Source organism: Rhinopithecus bieti, unplaced genomic scaffold (genome assembly GCF_001698545.2).
Source record: "Rhinopithecus bieti isolate Rb0 unplaced genomic scaffold, ASM169854v2 scaffold_13262, whole genome shotgun sequence".
In the NCBI taxonomy this organism is placed as follows: domain Eukaryota; kingdom Metazoa; phylum Chordata; class Mammalia; order Primates; family Cercopithecidae; genus Rhinopithecus; species Rhinopithecus bieti.
In genome coordinates this window covers 1256054-1278438 of record NW_016808004.1, presented here as the reverse complement: position 1 = coordinate 1278438, position 22385 = coordinate 1256054, and the positions used below count along the sequence as shown (strand labels likewise).

Here is a 22385-nt window from a genome sequence, read left to right as displayed (position 1 = left end):
CAAAAAAAAAAAAAAACAAAAAAGAAAAGTACTGAATTTGGATCAATGAAAAGATAAAGAAGTGTGGGAATGCCTCTGCGTATGCATATTATCTGTAATAAAATACAACAACGTGCAAACAGCTCATTGAAACTATAGACTAGAAATATCCTGAAAAATTCTCTATGAGGCAAGGATAGTAAATGAAAATTAATGTGTTGACATCATTCTTAATTTTAAAAGTATAAAATACTGAGATGTCTTCTTTGTTTTTGTTGAATTTTGTTGGCAAAAGTAAATCTACATATAAGCACTATCATAGGTTTTCTCCTGTCATAAGAGACCAACCCAATTTTTTCCATGGAGTCTTATAGAAAGCACCTAGAAAGAACAAATCTTGGAAATACCATTCAATGTTCTGTTTAAAAGCCTTTTAGAACTATAGATCATTTTTAAATTACCTTCAAACTTGTATTGCCTATGCTTTCTTTCCCCGGGTTTTTTCAGTTGCCATTCTAAGGTCTGAAATTCTGAGAGGCTCCCCTCAACGCTTTCCAATACCTTCCTTTGAGCTGCAGAGCCTAAATACAGTACACAAACACACACACACCTGAACTTAATGGAAAGATCACCTCATGGTTCCTGCGACTGCATTAATGTGCTCTAGAGTGCTGCACACATTTAAAATTATATCTCATTATTACCCACTGTTTAGCATGTCCATTTATAGAAACCAAAGGCCTTCTCCCTTTCTTATACAAGTGGCTAGAATTTTCCATCTTATATTTGGGTTGTAAATAACTTCCTATCAAACCTTGTTGTTCTACTAGGACATTTTTAATATTAAGGCTACTCCTCGTTCTAATTCTACCTTTCAAGGTATAATCTCATTTAAAAGCCAGAATTATTTTAGGTATATATTAAACAATAAATGTTTCATTACTCAATGATTAAGCCCTAACAACTTCACTTGAATAATCGTGTACAGTTATTTCTCATTATAGGCAAGAAAAATGAGATTCAAAACTTGATCTAGTACCAACAAGGTGGTCAAAATTGGGATGAAATGTTAAGTGTTTGTGTGCACATCACAACAAAGCCAGGTATCTCCCTTCAACCTACTCTGCTCCAGTGATAAGCATTAGACTACTCTGTAACTTTAAAGAAATCTGAGGTCATCTCATTCACCTAGTACACCATAGAGAAACACACCAATTCATTTGGCCCAAATCCCCAATTTGTCTCAACTCATATCCATCTATTTTGGTGCTGCTGCTATAATAAGCTGGTCGGTCATTATTATGAGAGAACTGGCAAGACCTATGGAATTGGAGGTTTACCAATGCAATAACATCTCATTTTGAGAAAGTTTACAACGCATTCAAAAGTAATAGAACTGCCCAATTATTTTGCTTATCGTCCACATTACTTGACCTGATCAATTGTACATGGTATCAAGGCTGAGCCTATGAGCCTTCTGTTGAGATCTCGACTCTACAAAAACAATTTTAAAATTAGCTAGGCATGGTAGTGAGTGCCTGTAATCCCAGCTACTCAAGAGGCTGAGGCAGGAGGATCCCTTGAGCTTAGGAGTTTGAGGCTGCAGTGAGCTATGATGGCACCACTGCACTCCAGCCTAGACAACACAGTGAAACCCTATCTCTAAAATAAATCAATAATTAAATTTTTTTAAAAAAAAGCTTGGACCATCAGGGAAGAAAGTTAAATCCATCTGTCAGCTCATTTTTATCCTCAAAAACATAGAATCTACCAATATAATATAAATCAATATATGAAAGTAATGTCAAAAAATGAGATGTGTAGGCCATGCACAGTGGCTCACACCTCTAATCCCAGCACTTTAGGAGACCAAGGCAGAAGGATCACTTGATGGAGTATGAGACTATCCTGGGCAACATACAGAGACCCAGTCCCTGCAAAAAAATCAAATATTAGTCAGGCATGGTGGAACGCACCTATGGTCCCAACTACTCAGAAGGCTGAGGCAAGAGGATCACCTGAGTCTGGGAGATCGAGGCTACAGTGACTCATGATGGTGCTACTGCACACCAGCCCGGGTGATGGAGACAGACTCTGTCTCAAATGGGAAGCATAAACAGTTCTGTGGTCTCAAGCTTTAAAAAGTGGCAATGGACAAATATGAACATCTTCATTTGCCTTGGTCCCCACTGAAATCTATTCCCAGCACAGCAGCTAGAGTGGGCCTTTTAAAATGTTAGCCACACCATGTTATTCCTGTGCTCAAAGCCTTACAATCAATACTGATAGTTAAAATCAATGTCTTTCCAGTGATCTACAAGACCCTACGTGACTTCCATCCACCCATCCACCACACCACATGCCCTAGCTCTCTCATCTCTCTCCTGCCACTCTCCCCATGCCTCATTTTGCTTCAACCTCACCAACCACCTTGCTGCTGCTCCCAACCTCCAATCATGTCCCTGCCTTAGGATCTGGGCACCTGTGTCTTTTCTTCCTGGAATGCTCTTCCTGACACTCTCCCTAAACTCCTTCAGATGTTGGCTCATATAGTACCTCAGTGAAGCCCTGTCTGGCCAACCCAGCTAAAACAGCAACTCCCTAGTCTCCCCTCCTTGGTGGGGGGGTGGGGGTGTGTGTAGCACTTCTCACCATCTGCTATACCACACTTTACTCATATATTCACTTATAGTCTATAGTCTGTCTCCCCCGAGTAGAATGTAAGCTCCACAAGGACAGAAATATTTGTGTTTTCCCAGTTAGAATGGCAATCATTAAAAAGTCAGGAAACAACAGGTGCTGGAGAGGATGTGGAGAAATAGGAACACTTTTAACACTGCTGGTGGGACGCAAACTACTTCAACCATCGTGGAAAACAGTGTGGCGGTTCCTCAGGGATCTAGAACTAGAAATACCATTTGACCCAGCCATCCCATTACTGGGGATATACCCACAGGATTATAAATCATGCTGCTATAAAGACACATGCACATGTATGTTTATTGCAGCACTATTCATGATAGCAAAGACTTGGAATCAATCCAAATGTCCATCAGTGACAGACTGGATTAAGAAAATGTGGCACATATACACCATGGAATACTATGCAGTCATAAAAAAGGATGAGTTCGTGTCCTTTGTAGGGGCATGGATGCAGCTGGAAGCAAACTATCTCAAGAACAGAAAACCAAACACCGCATGTTCTCACTCATAGGTGGGAATTGAACAATGAGATCACTTGGACACAGGAAAGGGAACATCACACACCAGGGCCTATTGTGGGGAGGGGGGAGGAGGGAGGGATAGTATTAGGAGATATACCTAATAGAAATGACGAGTTAATGGGTGTAGCACACCAACATGGCACATGTATACATATGTAACAAACCTGCACGTTGTGCACATGTACCCTAGAACTTAAAGTATAATAAAAAATAAAAAAAAGAAACATTTGTGTTTTCTTCACTTCTATACCTGAAAATCTAGAACAATCCTCAACACAAAGTAGACACTCAATACATAGAGACAACATAAATGTTGCTCAACATTATCTATTAGTTCGTTTTCTATCCTCTCATTTGCACATAAGCTCCATGAGGACAGGAACTGGTGTTTCCCATTTGTGCAGCCCTAGCACCTAAAACAGAACCAGCAATGTAGCGGGCACTCAACAGATATTTGCTGCATGAATGCTTATTCTTTTGGCAGAGAACACAAAGAAAATTTCAACTCAGATCTACACATTCTCAGCATCTTGCTTGGCTCTGAGACAACGTAGCCCAATTGTTACTGAATCATCCATGTTTTCACTTTAAAAAAATACATACCTATATTTCATATATAATCCAAAGTGCAATTAAAAGCCAAAAATGACAGGAAAAGATTAGTGAGAAAACATCAGTGTTTCCTTGGTGATAAGAAATGGACTGTCATGGTATAAAATTGTCAAAAACAAATTCATTTTCGTTTTCCCCCAACACTTTTATTTTCCCATTAATCAATTATTAAAGGCTCTTTTGAAAAGAGCTTTGACCCTTTATTTCTCTTCCCAATACTGAAGCTAATTCATAACCCAGAATAGTATGACATTTACTTTCTTGACAACTATCAGATATAATAAAGTTTTGTTATTTTCTTTTGCTCAAAACTCTAGCATACTGAAAATAAGGACAGTCAGAAATGTGGCTACTAAAACAAATGTGAAATGATCAAGACGAGGCTCTTTTTCAATATTAGGAGAACATTGTCTGTTTGCAGCAAAGATGCTATTGACTCAGAGTGATGGGAAGCAAAGCAGAAATCACTGCTGGTGCTTCCCGTGAGATTAGGACAATGTCTTTTCAGTCAACCAGACTAATCAGAAAACACACATACCATGAGGTCCTTCACCTTTGCTGTGATTACCCAAGGCAAAGCCAGAAGGTCAGCAGCTCTATACATTCACTGACCCCTCCTGAGCTTAGTATATTGGGTTAAAATGGACTACAGTTTACTTTAAATCTAGAGCAAGTGATCTATAACTTTACCAAGTTTCACAGATAAATCCATAGGATGAACTCAGCACTTGTAAAGGCAAACATTTATAGTATCCCTTTCAAAAATGCCCAGTTATAGCCAGGCATGGTGACGCATGCCTGTAATCCCAGCTACTCGGGAGGCTGAGGCAAGAGAATCACTTGAACCCGGGAGGTGGAGGTAGAGGTGAGCTGAGATTGCACAATTGCACTTCAGTCTGGGCAACAAGAATGAAACTCTGTCTCAAAAAAAAAAAAAAAAAAATGCCCAGTTAATTTTAAAATGTAGAGAGGTCAACATGTGGCTTCCAAAAAGGTTAAGAGCATACTGATTCTGCAACTAGACTCTTAGACATTGAAAGTCATATATCATCAGTATTTGTAGAAGCATAATTTATATATCTGCTTACAAAATCATAATATAAGACCTAATGGACACAAAACAAAACATGAAGATGCCATATGCACAGCTGTTACTGGGCAGATACAGGCCAGACAGTCCCCTAACCAATCTCATAGCATAGGGCAGTGAATTTTAAATCACGGTCTATGCATCCCTCAGTCCCACAGTAGTGGGGAGAACCAAGCATGATGCTTTAGATCTCTCACCCCAAAACCAAATAAGAGGAGAGCATTGCCTCTCCTAATGATTGATATGCTGGTATTCTACAAAATATCACCCAAAAAAAAAAGTTTCTGCTGCTTTAAAAATGCCTGAAAATCAGCATCAAAGGCTTTAGAATCAGGGAGATTAGAGTTCAAATTCTAAATTCATTGAGATGATTGGACATAATCATCCCTTGCAAAGACTCAGTGTTCAGTAAGTGGTGGCAATTATTGTTATTTATCACAGGGTAGTACTGAGCGGTATTAAAGGAGTGATCTCAAAATATACAGTTAAAAACCACATAACTATAATGTTATACTACATAATCCTTATTTGATCAGTTCATCCTTTGCCCAATTGTGAAAATACTCCTTACAAAACCATTTTATTCTTTAGGTACAAAAAGCATAGTACCCAAGAACCAAGATTTTTCTCTAGGACCTAATGCAAATGGAAGAAAGTGGGGCAGGGAGCAAGATGGGGTAGGAGAAGAGAGAGAAGGGGAGAAAGAACGTGGGGAAGGAAGAAAGGAAGGAGGAGAAAAGGGAGAAAATAACAAATAAAAGAAAATTGTTCCAAAACATGAAAAGAAAACTACAAAATAAAAATTAATGGCAGGGTGCGGTGGCTCATGCCTGTAATCCCAGCACTTTGGGAGGCCCAGGCGGGAGGATCACGAGGTCAGGAGATCGAAACCATCCTGGCTAACACAGTGAAACCCCGTCTCTACTAAAAATACAAAAAAAAATTAGCCAGGCGCGGTGGCGGGCACCTGCAGTCCCAGCTGCTGCTCAGGAGGCTGAGGCAGGAGAATGGTGTGAACCCGGGAGGCAGAGCTTGCAGTGAGCTGAGATCATGCCACTGCACTCACTCCAGCCTGAGCAACAGAGTGAGACTCCATCTCAAACACTTAAAAAAAAAAAAATTAATACACATTAGTCACAACTAAAGCATGATATTCAAGAATTTTGCTTTTTTGCCAGGCATGGTGGGTCACACCTATAATCCCAGCACTTTGGGAGACTGAGGCAGGAGGATTGCTTGAGCCCAGGAGTTCAAGGCTTCAGTGAGGCACTACTGCACTCTAGCCTGGGCAACACAGCAAGGCTCCATCTCTAAAAAAAAAAAAAAAATTGTTTTCATAAACATTTCATTTTATGTTTAAATAATCTGTAGGTTAAATTTTCTTCACTTCACAAAAAATACCAAGAATGCACAATAAATGCAGGCAAATCACAACCAACTTCAATGTAGGAGACATACTCTCTTCTGTGGTTTAGATTCCGATAAAAGGGCATTCAGCTGGCTGCCCTCCAATTCATGTGAGTGTAAATAGGTCGGCCACTAAGATTCAGAATAGGCACTGACTCAACGGTCCGAATATTATGCTTTGTTGTTTAGATGTGTGAAGTACAGGAATAACTGCTAGAATGAGAATGGAGAATACAAGGGCCAGTACGCCTACTAGTTTGTTAGGGATGGACCGTAAGACACAAGCAAATGGAGGCCATCTTGCTTGTCTCATTCCACACTGCAGTGAGAAATAATGGCAGAACCAATGATGAGACACAGGGGAGGGGAGAAATCACCCGAGGATGCCTTCTGTGGTCTTTCCCAGCCAGCCTTTCCAGATACCTGCAGAACTCCTGAAAAGCAGCATTTTGAATCACTTATTAAGGACCATTAGCCACTACCATGGCTCCTCTCCAAGCTGCAACGCCTATACTGATAGGAAGTGCTGCCATCACCGGACAAAAAGGGAGGAATACCTGCTTTATTTTATTTCGGGAGTTAGTGATGCGCTCTGTGATGCTCTGGTATGTGCGAATGGCTGTCGTCAATTCTGTGTAGTGCTGCACAATCAATTCATCCAGGTCACGGTCACATTTCTCGTAGGCTTCTTCAAGGCGACCCTTCTCATTTTCCCTGTCTTCGACATCATCACTAGTAGACAGAGTCCTGGTGAAGGCAGAGAGTATATCAAGCTGAGTAAAACTTGAAAGTAAAATGCAAAAGAAAGGTGAAGCACATTCATCTTACTAACTAGGAAATGAAGTAAGTTACAAACACAAAACACAAAACTTCCTTCACAGTAAATTCCAATAGCCCATCCAAGTGGATTTGTTGTTGCCTATCCAAGGGGCCCTTCTCCTCTGTCACTGGCATTAGAACTGATTTTAATCAGCTAGCAGGCAGGCAGCAACGGTTCAAGAGACTGGGTAACTCTTGATTTGAGTGAACTGTTCCATTCTCCTTATCAGTGACAAGTCTGGTCAATGAGACAGACCTAAGGAAGTACTAGGAACAATTTTCTGCAAGAATAATAACAAGAAAAGGTCCCTTTCCCAACCCTAGGTATCACTGTACAAAGACAAGATACTCAGACACTTCAGCCATGTGTCTGAGTAACCGTAGAAGGAAAAACCAGGAGGAATGCCAAGCTATCACTATGTCCTTGGCCACCAAAGCAGCCCTGCAGCGGCCTTACCTCAGGACTTCTTGTTAGGGGAGATAATAAATATCCATTGTTTAAGTCACTTTCAGCTGGTCTTTTTCATACATAGCTGAAAGCACAGTAACGGATACAATTACTTATACACTGAGGAACCACCTTCCAAAAAGCTCATTTGAATGACCTGAATTTGCTATGGAGCCCCCAGCAGTCTGGAAATAAGGTCATATTAATTCTAAAATCTCTTACAACAGCAGTCATCTAAGGTATCCTACAGGACAGTTCCTGCACTTACTAGTCCTCAAACAGCACTAACAAGATTGATATGAATCAACAATAACCAGGGAATGAGATAGATATACTTATTAAAAATATTTCAATAACTTCGTTTGATACATGGACCACAGATCTTTGTTTCCTCTACTATCTTTCTCGGATAATTTTTTTTAATTTAGTATTATAATCAGTAACAAAGGAACCTTTTCCTCTTATCTGTTGACTGTGGTAATTTAGAGTTTCATTAAATTCTCTCAGATTTGTCAGCTTATACATTCAGCCTAGTTTATTTCATTTATCTTTTTTAATTTAGGGAGGGGGATATTTTAGGTTCTCAATGATGGATACCATCAATTATAAGTCCATCATTAGAACTGCTTTCAGAGATGGTCTGTCAGCAAATTAATCACATATCCACTTCTAGATATTTGCAAGCAAAATACTGTACAATAGTCTGCTCTGAATTGTCATTTAGAGCAAAGGATCTTAATTCATGAGCCACACAATATATAAAACTCCTTTTTCAATTTATAGGGAAATTCAGGCCAGTCTTTGATTTCAATCTAACCTCCAAAAGAATTTTATAATTCTTTTTGTTAGGTGTTAGGGATGCCAAAAGATCAGCTCTATCATGAATACAAGTAGGGGGATGGCAGGAACGAAGGCAAAGAAGCTAAGTGCAAAAGCCACTAAGGACAGTGTGCGATGCTCCGGAAAGGAACACTACTGGGAACCACAAGACTTGATTTAAAGCCTTTACATGAGAGATCCTGTTTCCTCATTTGTAAACTGGTGACCCTAAACCAGACTACTTCCAAGGTTTCTTGCAGGTAGAGAATACCACCCAAGTGTTTGACTATTAAAGTAAATCAGAGAGGAGAATGTAAGCGAAACTAGGCTTCAAAGATAGAGCTACCAAGATTACTTGCAATATTTGGGTACAGAGCAGCTTAGCATGTATCATGTGTTCTTCTTGTTTTAATGATACACAACTTTGCTCTTTAAATCTGAAACTTCCAGGCTGTTAATCTAAAGTAAAGCACAATCAGAAAATGCCTTCAATTTATAAACTGTCCCAAAGGTAAGGGTTCCTAGATGTTTAACTATTATTTCCCCTTGTAACAGCAGTCACAGAATTGGCAAAGCTACACCAAATCAGTCTGCCATCTTTACAAGGCTTTTCATGATTTCCGCTCCACTACCATTTGTGGAAAAAATATAACATTTCACATTGTTTACCTTAACTAGTTAGAATTACCATTAAGGAAAATGTCAGGCCCAGAGAGGACACCTTCTCTGGCATCAGCTGTCACTGTGAACACATTACTAGATCATTAGGAGTTATTTAGGGAATAGAAAGGATTACTAAAATGAAGATTAGAGAGTAAATTGGGTCTACTGGGGGGTTTGCCTCCTATTTTCCTTTTTCAAGAAAATATTTATGTAAGAAATACCCTGTGCCAGCTTTGCCCCATATTTGAAATGTATCCTCTTGATGTAAACTGGGATGAATAATATTTTGTCTTTAGTGAAAAATATTTACATTACAGAACTCAGAGTGCAAAACTATTAAAGCTTTTTTTTTTAATTAGAGAAAAGGCAGCAAGGATAATAAAAATAATAATAGCCGCTAATATTTAGAGAGGCTTACTAGCTGCCAGGAGCCAGCTGTGTTGCACATTTTATAGAATGTATGTTTAATCCTCATAACAGGCCTTTGGAGTAGGTCCTATTATTATTCCCTCCCCTCTTTTTACAGATGAAACAGCTGAGATTTAAAGAGGTTACATTAATTTACACCACCTCACACAATGAAGGTTAGGAATAGTATGGGGATTTTAAACCCAGGTTGGTCTGCTTTCAGATTGCACTCCTAACAGCTACAGAGTGGTGTCTCTTCAGGCAGAGTAAAGCTGCCTGGGTTAGAATCGTGGCTCCACCAAACTGACTACTCATGACCTTAGTAATAGCATCTCATTTTGCTCATCTATAAAGTGAAAATACTAAGATACCTTCCACATAGGGTTGTTAGTGAGAATTAAATGAGATCAAACAAGGCCTGGTATGTCATTAACACTCAACAAATGTTGGTGGTTGCCGTTAGCTATTATTGTTCTAGTAATAACAGTAGTAATAGCAGCAGCAAAGGCAGTAGCGTTTTTCCACAATATAATAAAAAGTACACCCTCTGAAGACAAAAGTTAAAATCCCACCGCCCCCAAAATACTAGATCACTTAACTCTGGGCATTAGGTTTAAACTCTCTGGTTCTCACTTTATTCCTCCTTAATGTCAAGAATGGTGAAGGTTGAGATTTTATCCTACTTGCAAGCTAAGAGGTTAGCCACAGTTTCACAGGTGCTGGCAGAAGACACAAAATTCCTGGAGCTCCTCAAATCCAGAAGACTTGATCACACTCATAGCACAGCAAGCGGCGTAAGTGCAGCATGTTCACATCAGTTCCCCTCGCCCCCGAATCCCACAAGGGTTAGGCAGATGGGCCCAAAGAGAAGCCTGCCCACATAGGCAGCTTCTGGAGAAGAACTCCAAGCTCCAAAAACCGAATCTAAGCTCAGAGACTGGACTGGAAACACACCTGCCCCTTGCTCTGGAGTGAGAGACCATCTCTATCTTCCAACGCTGTTTGCTAAACAAACATCCTTGGCAAAATAACCTAAAACAAAGGGCAATCAGTGCTTGGCTCACAAGAACCTCAGAAACATAAGAGACCTGAGGAGAATAATCTCCCAACAATAATAAAATCTAAGTCATTGGGTTCCTTCAAGGATTGAATGCATGGTGCCAAGCAACAGCAGGCAGTGAATATTTATTTCCAAGCTCTGTTTTCTTTTCTGCAATATGAGAGCAGAAATACAATGTCTCAGACAATAAATATTTGTCTGAGATAAATATTCAATAAAAATGAATAAATGATAGACCATAAAAGCATGAGAGGCCAGGCGCGGTGGTTCACACCTGTAATCCCAGCAATTTGGGAGGCCAAGGAGGGCAGATCACAAGGTCAGGAATTCGAGATCAGCCTGGCCAATACGGTGAAACCCTGTCAGGCGCACTGGCCTGTGCCTGTTGTCCCAGTTACTCTGGAGGCTGAGGCAGGAGAATCACTTGAACCCAGGAGGCAGAAGTTGCAGTGAGCCGAGATCGCACCATTGCACTTCAGCCTGGGCAACAGAGTGAGACTCCATCTCAAAAAGAAAAAGAAAGAAAAGCATGAAAGAACTGACTAATTCTAGGGAAAGTTCTCATGCACGCTAGCAAATCCCAGCAAATTTCAGTGTGGGATTATCACTAGTCCCTTAACCTGAACAGACAGCAGTGCAGAAAAGAACACTTGTCATTGAGCTCACTCCACCAGCCAGGTCATGAACCTCTCTTCAGCCTTCTAAGCCTCTGTGCAATGCAGAGCTCTACCAGTTCACAAAGCAATTCACTGCAATTTTGAACAGCTTTACTTATTATAAAGCCTTCCATTAAAATCAAATAAAATCAGCCTCTTTATCATTTCTACCCATTGATCCTAGTCCCATCTTTTTCTGTAACACAAAAAATGTCTATTCCTTCTTCCATAAAATTTCCCTTTAAATGGTAAAGGACTTTCGATAGTTCTTTCTTGGGTTACACACCTCCAATTTCTTCAACTGTTTCTTCCATACCATGACTTCCAACAGCCCACCATCCTTTTTGCTTTCATCTGAAGTCCCCTCGGAAACAGGTAACACTCACATAGAACTTACTATGTGCCAGGCATTAATCTAAGTGGTTTACACATATTAATTAATTTCTTGCAAAAACATCCTTATGAGGTAGGTACCTGTATTAATCTGTTTTCATGCTGCTGATAAAAGCACACCCGAGACTGGGCAATTTACAAAAGAAAGAGGTTTACTGGACTTACAATTCCACGTGGCTGGGGAGGCCTCATGGTGAAAGGTGAAAGTGAAAGGCACATCTCACATGGCAGCAGACAAGAGAATAGGGCTTGTGCAGGGACTCCCCTTTTTAAAGCCATCAGATCTCATGAAACTCATTCACTATCACAAGAACAGTGCAGCGAGGAGAGACCCCCTCAATTCAATCAACCCCTACTGAGTTGCTCCCACGACACGTGGGAATTGTAGGAGTTAAAATTCAAGATGAGATGTCGATGGGGACACAACCAAACCATATCAGTACCATACTTATCCCTCTTTGTAGAGATAAAGAGATTGAGTTTTTTATTCAAGGCACAGTCTTTAAGGAGCAGTGTCTGACCTCAAACCTGGGCCATATGGCTCTTAATGGCTTCACTAACCTGCCTCTCAGATGTGCTGAGAAGTGAACACAACATACTTCCAAATGGAAAGAGGTTTTATATCCCACAACATGAACACTATATTTCTAATAATATAGCCTAAAACTACATTGCATTTTAAAAAAATATAGTCCAAAAATTATCCAAGATCCCTTTGACAGTAAGTATTGACAAGTCAACCCTCATTCATCCTCCACTTGTGAAATTTTAAAACTAAATGCAGAAATTTACATGTATTACAAATTTAGGACATCCCTGTGTCTTACATGTTTGGAAAGGAAGGTGAAAGTGAGGCACAGGATACAAACTACTGAGTGTCTATAATACACCAGGCAATACAGTGGTTATTTTGCATACCTAGTCTAAGACAATCCTCAAAGCAGTCTAGTATAATAAAATATTATCACCAGCCTTTTTACAGATAAGGAATCAGAGGGTCAGAGAGGTAAAGTAACTTATACACATGCACACAGTTAATATCAGAGTTGAAATTAAAGCTAAGTATATTTGACTCCAAAATCCATGCTCCTTCTACTATACATGTTACAAAATCCTATCTTTCCTGCCTTCAACTCCTGAGCTGCAGGACACGTACTCTCATCAAGCCACAGTTCATAGGTAAAGAGAACAGCAGACAGCTAGGGATGAAAAGAGAGCACCAAGCAGCTTTTTTAGTAATAACAGTCTTGAATCTGGGCAAGATTTAAAAGCATGAGCTAAATAAAAGACATGATCAAAGGATCAATGGTATAAAGTTGCCAACCCAAGATGTATTCAAGTTATTGAATCACTCTAGATTTTTTTTCCATTCCTATTCTCAAAATGATTATGACTTATAAACTATTGTCAAGTTCATGGAGGAACGTAAAAGAATAAACAAGATTCCAGTTAAGCTGGACACAAAGACATTTCTGGATCATTAAGAATTTTTCACTAAGACAGCTCTGGTATTTTGCATGATGAATTACATCTTAACCATGACTAATTAATCCCCAGGAAGGAATTTATTTACCTAAAGGGCTAAAAGGACCACGGTACACATGTTAAGCTACTGTTAACAACATCTAGTAGGAACAAATATGTTATTAAGTTCTAGTTGATTCACAACCATGAGCTCCAAGTGAGTCCCATAAACAAGCATTAAAACCCAGGGTAAATAATGGGAGATCTAAAACTGAATTTGTCTGCTTCCCATTTTCATACTAGCTTCTGTATTTCAGTATAGCCGATCCAATGTTTTGAAAGGAAAATAACCAATCACCATCACTGGTTCCTTCTGTGGAGCAATTTTGCTTTCACTTTGGACTTAATAGAGTAATGGAGTCCAGACAGGAAAAAATACATAAAAGTCGGTATTGTTCCTAAAGACAAAAGAAAGATCCAATAAAGGAAAAAGCACACCTCTCACGTGGAATAAGAGGATGCAAAAAGAAAAACCCAAATCTAGAATACTACCATTAGGAATACACCAAGAAAGTCTCTTACTACCTCATCAAGTATGTCAAACAGAAGCCATCCACATACGCATTAAAGGAACACCGGTTCTGGAATTTTAAAAAACCCAGATTTAAACAGAGCTCTGCAACTTTCAAGCTGCTTGACCTTTGGTAAGTGACTTAACTTTTCTGGGTCTGTTTTTTTCTTTGTAAAACAGGTAAGATAATAAGAATACCTGCCTCACCAGGATATTGTTAGGACTGGAGAAGTGTGTGAATGTGCTCTGAAAATAGAAAGTGTGACAGAAGTGTTGGTTGATGTATTATTAGGAACAAAATAAATAATCTATGAATCACAACATTGTTAGCCCAAATCCCCTAAAGTCTACCCCTTTCTAAAGTTCCTGATGATATCTATTTCTGAATTAAGAGCAGACCTTTTCTCTATACTCTTACAGTGCCTGGTACATTGAGTGCTTAGTAAAAGCTAAGTAATGAGCAGCAATGCCATGCAGGATCTAGAGAGGTCATGGAGGACAGTTCCCAGCCTTAAGAAACAATTGTAACTAAATTGTCTCACAAGAAATGCATGCTCACAAATCTGTAGAAAAGAACAAATACTAGTTGCTAGTGACCCTATTTAATTCATTTATTCATTCAACAAATATTCACTAAGTATCTATTACTTACCAGGCACAGTTTTGAGGGCCTAGAGATACATACAGCAATGAACAAAACCAATCCCTCCCTCATGAAGCTTATGTTCTAGTGAGGGGAGCTGGGAGGTAACAGCTACGCAAAAGCCAAGACAGACAAGGAGGAAGGCGGCTACTTCATTTATAAGGAGGCCAGGGAGGGCCTCTCGGATGAAAATGGCATTTGAATACAGCTTACTGGAAAGTGAAAGAGAAAGGGCACTATCTGGGAAGCTGATTCCAGAGAGAACAGACCCTGAAACAAGATGTGTTTAGCCTGCTCAAGGAACATGGAATGACAAGGAGGTCAGTGTGGCTTTAGAGACTTGAGGAAGAGTGACAGTGACAGGATATGAATCAAGGAGAAAATTAGGAGTCAGACCAGTCCCAACTTTGCGAGCTTTTACTCTGAGTGTTCTATGAAGCTACTTGGGGGTGAGCACCCAGTTAAAGACTGATAACCATTCAACCAGTATTTAATGGTGAAACTGAGTAACAATATCTACATTCAAGTTTCATTTTAATTATATCCCACCTCTTCCCAAAAAAGATGTGAGATGGCTTGCACAAGAGTATAAACAATAAAAAGTAAAATACAAATGAGAAAGCGGGACTAAAGAGATGCAGAGCTAAACAACACCAAATAGATGTAAAAGACAACTATGCAGATCATATGGGCAAGCAGAGTGAATATGAAGTGAGCCCCCAAACTAAATCTGAGCTTCCTAGCAGCCCAGGCAAAAGGAGACACGTCACATGATATAATTCTCATTGTCAAAATTATAGACTCCAGTTCCTCCTAAGGAAGCAAATTTTGAACTAGTCCTAAATTCTAAAAGAATTCTTTCACTTAAAAAACACGGAAGACCTAATATAGTAAAAGATGTCCTTACCAGTCTTCTGAAAGCAGACAAAGTCACAAATCTTACATGGCCATTTCTTGTAAGTTCCTTCAAGAACATAACATTAAAACTCAATTCAGGCCTAGAGATTTTGAAAGATCTGAATATAGCCCAGGTATAAAGTGTTCCAACAATTCATTTTAATTTAAGTCTAGAATTTTAGGAACTTACAGGACTAAATAGATCAAATTATGTTTTATTAATTTTAATATAAACCAGAAAAGCATGCAGTAAGATTGACAAACAATTGTGAAAAATTAGCAGCCTGATCAGGGCTCTTGCCTGAGCCTCAAGGCTACTTGTAGGTGATGAGAGATTGTCACTCTAGAAGCAGTTTAGGATATTTTTTCAAAGTAATAAGAGTCCCCAGGCTACCACCTGTTATGAACTTCAGTTCATAACTGTGTCCCTCCCCAATTCAGATGTTGAATCTCTGACTCTCAATGTTATTGTATTTGGATACACAGTCTACAAAGAAGGTAATAAAGGTTAAGTGAGGTTATAAGGGTGGGCCTTCATCCAAAAGGACTGATGTCCTTAGAAGAAAGGAAGTGGAAGGAGAAGCCCTCTCCACACACTTATACAGCAAAGGCCATGTGACAGTAGAGTAAGGGAGCCATTTACAAGCAGAGTGAGAGGCTTCCCTAGAAACCAGCCCTGATGGGTTGACCTTGATCTTGAACCTGTAGCCTCCCGAACTGTGAGAAAATACATTTCTATTGGTTTAGCCACCTAGTATTTGGTGTTTTGTTATGGCAGCCCAACTAGACTAATACACCACACTTTAAAACACAAGCAGTGTTATTTTGGTTGGCTAATTTCTCAAGATAGATGTTATCAGTTACTCTTAGTCATAAGCAACACAGAGTCTTGGCAAATCCACAAGAATTAGCTGCCTAATACAGCCCCTGATAACTAAACTAATTAACCAGCTATAAGAACTATTTAATGTAATACACCTGAATTTTGGCGACACCTGCAGAATAATTAGTATTAAGTCATGCTTTCTGCAAACAGTTAATGGGCTTAATTGTCTATTAAGAACATTCCTTGTTGGCATCCAGTGACCTCTCCTCCAGGAATAATAAAGATTAACAAAACAATTAATGGAAATCCCTTCAAGCAAGTCAGAAAAACTAATCACAAGTACAGCTTCACATATCCAAAAATCACTTACCAGGAAGCAACAGCTCTACAGAGCACAATCTATAGTAAGAATCAAATCTGTGACCCTTCTTAAAAGTACTCAAAATGGGCCCCTACGTGAATAAACTATATCACCAAATCCCTGCCTTTTCTACTCATCAAGCACCTGAACCGTCCAATCAGTGCTACCTTCTCTCTTGTTGGGACAATTCCAGTGAAATTTTTTTTTTTTTTTTTTTTTAGACAGATTCTAGCTCTGTCGCTCAGGCTGGAGTGCAGAGGCGCAATCTTGGCCCCAATGAAATTTCTTAAACTGTATAATGCAAAGAGTACTAGAGAAGGAGCCATCCTGATTTAGTTACAAAGTATTCTAACACATTATCATAAGGCAAAAACTAAGCATAAATGCTCAACAAATGCTGAAGAGTTCACTAGTTTCAGAACCTCACTCCAAGATGAAAAAAAAAAGGAATTATTAGCTTACTGATCTTTCCAGAACATAATATTCCTGTTGCTACTAATCCCAATGCAAAAAAAAAAGTCTACAGCTGATGTGATTCTTTACAACACAAATCCTGTTTTCTCTCCCAAACTGCTTTTAAACAGAAGACATTAGGTTAAGTTATTGTATCTATTCAGCCCTAATTTCACAGTGTGACAGTCAGGTTCTCTTTGCCTTTAAAATTCTAAAGAGCCAATCTAAGAAATGGCTGACAGCACCACATACCTATAATGTCATCAGGAAACAAAAGCCAGTCCTAAGTATGAATAGAATGAAAGTACAAACTGAAGAGGAAAAGAGATAGTTAAGAATATAAACACTAAAGAAACAAGTTAAGAAATAAGTCTTCCAAGCCTCTTATTCTAAGCAGAACAGTTTGTATAAGACAAATAGTCTATAAATGCTCCCAGTGAATTACAAAAATAAGAGACCTTCATCATATCCTTTCTGAGTTACTCAGAATTATGAGCTTAATGTGTAAAAAATTACACATTAAAGAAATGTTCAAGATGTGTATCACTATATAATCATACAAGATACGGCTTCACTCAAAGCATAACCAAATCTACACTACATTTTTAAATCGGATTTTATTATATTCAATTATACATTGTGATTGCTTGTTTCTTAATTATGTCTTATTAGAGCACACAAAATGCAAGCTAATCCTATCCCAACTGATAGCAATTCACAATGACAAGTCCCTCTGAAAAGTTTTCTGATGCATAAAAACAATATCCCCTAAATAAAAACAATATCCTCTAACAGTACAAAGAGATGTATTTAATATCAAGTGACACTAAACAATTTTTGCTTAAAGTCAATTGAAAATTCGTTGGTGTCTTGCTTCAGACAGCACTTAGGGTGAATTACTACACCCAACACATACAGTTTTTCAACATTTCAATTAACTCAGTTATAGAACACTTCTGGGCACCAAAAGCTATAAATCTCTTAGGCAATAAAGAAGGTCATTATCTAATATTAAGTAAAATCACCCCACTAATGCATAAAACTGAGCCCAAAGTTGACAAAGTCAACTTAAAAACTTCTCCCTACTCTTACGTCACCAAACTGACCTCTTTTTCTACTTCTATTGCAGCCCCACATCCTTCTTCAAGCATCGTCCAGTGATCTTGTTTTCTGGTGACTTCCTCAGAAACAATGTTTTACAAAAAATTAAGAGGTGTTATGTGGTCAAATTTTGGAAATTCTGGGCTACACAAATTGAAGCAGATTTCTTAAATGCAGAAATCAGGGACATTTAAATATGTTATTCAAAGTGTCTAGGGGAGAGAGAACAGGACATAAAGAATATATAGCATTTCTGTAATATACTAATCTATTAAAACATCAATCAATTAACTTTGTTTCTCACTATCTTCCCTCCCCCACAACATATACATATGTAAACACACACACATAAAAATTTTTATGGAATTTTCAACCATGTACAAAATTAAAAGATCTGTCAAATAGGTCAGGCACTGTGGCTCATGTAATCCCAGCACTTTTGGAGGCCAAAGCAGGCAGACCTCTTGAGGACAGGAGTTCAAGACCAGCCTGACCAACATAGTGAAACTCCATCTCTACTAAAAAAAAAAAAAAAAAAAAATTAAAAAAAGAAGATCTGTCAGATGAATCCAACTTCAACAATTATCAACACATTCCAGTCTTCTACATTGACAACCCCAGTTACTCTAACCCTCCTCTCATTATTTTGAAGCAAATCCTGGACATGATATCATTTTTGTTGGTATGTATTTCAGTATATACACTGCTTAAGAATAATGTTTTTGGCTGGGTCTGGCAGCTTACACCTGTTGTCCTAGCACTTTGGGAGGCCAAGGCAGACAGATTCCTTGAGGCCAGGAGTTTGAGACCAGCCTGGCCAACATGGTGAAACTCCCTCTCTACAAAAAATACAAAAACTAGCTGGGCTTGGTGGCACACACCTGTAGTCCCAGCTACTCAGCAGGCTGAGGTACAAAAATTGCTTGAGCTTGGGAGGCAGAGGATGAAGTGAGCTGAGATCACACCACTGTACTCTAGCTTGGGTGACAGAGAAAGACCCTGTCTCAAAAAAAAAAAAAGAATGCCTTTTCAAAAAATATATCTATATAACGTTTATCTTAGAATAAATTTTTAACAATTGCAATTGGCTTCTTGTATCTCTTTTAATTAATGCAAAATATTTGTACATATTTATGGCACACATGTGATTTTGTAATATTCACAGACTGTGTAATGACCAAGTCAGGTGTATTAGTCTGTTCTCAAGATGCCAATAAAGACATATCTGAGACTAGATAATTTATAAAGAGAAGAGGTTTAACTGACTCACAGTTCATCATGGCTGAGGAGGCCTCACAATCATGGCAGAAGGCGAATGAGGAGCAAAGTCACATCTTACATGGCAGCAGGCAAGAGAGAGCTTGTGCAGGGGAACTCTCATTTATAAAACCATCAGATCTCATGAGACTTATTCACTATCATGAGAAGAACACAGGAAAGACCCACCCCCATGATTCAATTACCCCCCACCAGGTCCCTCCCATGACACATGGGAATTATGGGAGCTACAATTCAAGATGAGATTTGGGTGGGGACACAGCCGAACTATCAGGTATTTAGGATATCCATCGTCACTAGCATTTATCATTTCTATGTGTTGAGAACATTTCAAGCCTGGGGTTTCTTGTTCTAAGGGCTACCTAAACTTTATTGTGCTTTCAAATCACCTGGGACTCTTGTTTAAATGCAGATTCAGCTCAGGTAGGTCAGGTAGGACCTGAGATTCTGCATTTCTAACAAGCTCTCAAGTGATATTTTTAGTATAATTCTCAAATAATGTTCAGCACAATTATAGGTTTTAAATGGAAAACACTTTTAATTATATTCTACTTTGTTTTGACAAAGACTTTATACTTTTAAAAGAATCAATAAAAGTCAGAAAAGGGTCTCCTAAGAATCTCCTAAGTTTTATTTCATTTTATTTTATTTTATTTTATTTTATTATTTTATTTTATTTTATTTTATTTTTTGAGACAGAGTCTTACTCTGCCGCCCAGGCTGGAGGTGCAGTGGCACTATCTCGGCTCACTGCAAGCTCTGCCTCCAGGGTTCATGCCATTCTCCTGCCTCAGCCTCCCGAGTAGCAGGGACTACATGCACCTGCCACCACACCCAGCTAATTTTTTGTAATTTTTTGTAATTTTTTGTATTTGAGACGGGGTTTCACCATGTTAGCCAGGATGGTCTCGATCTCCTGACCTCGTGATCCACCCACCTCAGCCTCCCAAAATGCTGGGATTACAGGTGTGAGCCACCGCACCCAGCTGAAATATTTTATTTTCTTACCAGGTGTCAAATGTAATACAAGAATTTTCCCTTATTACTTCCTGTTAAACTGTACACACTTATAGTTTTCAAAGCTAAACTCCTAGCACATAAAATAACTGACCACTATAAGGACAAAGGTCATAATTTATTTCATGGCTTACTATGCTGCCCCACTGGGAGTTGAACTCCTGAGCTCAAGCAATCCTACCACCTCAGCCTCTAGAGTAGTTGGGACTACAGGCACATATCACTGCACCCAGCTCCCATCATCTTAAATAGCACATTTGAGTATCTTATTCTTCCACACTGAGAAGATGCAATCCAAAATAGTACCTTTAGAGCTATTTTTTAAAATAAGAAGTGCTGATGGACTTCTACTTCAGGCCCAGAAAAAATAACAGGGACTAACAAAGTAACGAACAAACAAACAAAACAGGTTTCAAAACACTGCATATTAAAGTGGTTAGAATCTGCAGGGCAGTAATGGAGATGGGAAAGAGCATCACAGGGAAGTCTGCAGATCTGTAGAGGGTCATCAGCTGGGTATTGATCAGCACACATGTGACAGGTAACTACCCAAGGCCAGGAAAACAACCTGAAAGGATTAGAGGGACTAATGATCTGAACTCACACAGGGCTGGAAATAGTGCCTATCATCCTAGGCCAGAGTGAAAAAGTCTCACAATTCTTATGGTATTGAGTGGAATATTCAAAAGAATTTTGTCACAGTAGTGAGACAAACTTAGCCCTAGACTAAATGTTGGTCTGCTTCTAACTAGCAAAACATAAAACAAGGCCTGAAAAGAGCAAATTGTTTCCAAGTAACTTAACCACATCTCAGAACAAAGCTCAAGAATAGTGGAATACAAAAATACCAAAACCAACAGCCATCAAGATAAAACTGGCAATGTCTAGCATCAACTCAAAAAGTACAAGATGCCTAGGTGTGGTGGTTCACAGGCTGAGGCCTGCGGATTGCTTGAGGCCAGGAATTCAAGACCAGCCTGAGCAACATAGCAAAACCTGAAAAAAAAATACGAAAATTAGCCGGGTGCAGTGGCACACACACCTATAGTCTCAGCTACTTGGGAGACTGAGGTGGGAGGATCACTTGAGCCTGGGAGGTGGAGGTTGCAGTGAGCAAAGATTGCGCTACTGTGCTCCAGCCTGGGCAAGAGAGCTAGACTCTGTCTCAGAAAGAAAAAAAAAAAAAAAAACTACAAGGCATGTAAAGGAAGAGGGAAAATTAATCAATGGAAACTAACCCAGAAATGGCACAGATGATAAAATTAGTAGACAAGGACATTAAAACTCTTATAATACCCATATTTCATTTGTTCACAAAGCTACAGGAAAAATTAAACATGTAAGCAGAGACATGAAAAAGACCCAAATCAAACTTCCAGATAACGAAGATAAGCTTCTATATCTTAGATTGAAAAGTACAATCTAAGATAAACAATAACATTAGATGGGATTAACAAGAGATTAGGAATAGCAGAAAAGACTAGTGAACTAGCATAGCAACACAAACTATATAAAACAAAACACCAAGAGAAAAAAAATGCGTTTTTTAATGAACATCAACATTCCATGAACTGTCGGACAACTTGAAGTGGCCTAAAATAGAGATAAATCTGACCAAAGACATATAAACCTAGACACTAAAATCTACATATACACATACATACATACATACACACACACACACACACACACACACAAATTGCTGAGATAAACTGAAGAAGAATTAAATGGAGATATATAACCCCCATGCATGGATCAGAAGATTCAATATTAAGATGTCAATTTCATATATTAATCCCAATCAAAATCCCAGCAGGTTTTATTGTAGAAACGGACTAGCTTATTTTAAAATTTGTAAGAAAATGCAAACAACCTAGAAGACCCAAAACTACTTTGAAAAGGTAGAATAAAGTAAAAGGGGCCAGGCACGGTGCCTCACTTTGGGAGGCCGAGGCAGGTGGGTCACTTGAGGTCAGTAGTTCAAGACCAGCCTGACCAACATGGTAAAACCCCGCTTCCACAAAAAATACAAAAATTAGCTGGGCGTGGTGGCGCACACCTATAATCCCAGCTACTCAGGCAGGAGAATCATTTGACCCCGGGAGTCGGCAGTTGCAGTGAGCTGAGATCGTGCCATTGAACTCCAGCCTGGGTGACAGAGCGAGACTCTGTCTCAAAACAAAAAAAAAAAAAAAA

General features: G+C 39.0%; 1 protein-coding gene across 1 annotated transcript in view; it reads right to left on the bottom strand.

Moving 5' to 3' along the window:
* The window catches only part of LOC108537538 (exocyst complex component 4), a 661401-nt gene that overhangs the window by 631828 nt on the left and 7188 nt on the right, over positions 1 to 22385 (bottom strand). Inside the window, exon 2 of the mRNA XM_017885082.1 lies at positions 6870 to 7059. Within this exon, the coding sequence (XP_017740571.1) occupies positions 6870 to 7059 (190 nt within the window). The remainder of the gene's footprint in view (positions 1 to 6869; positions 7060 to 22385) is intronic.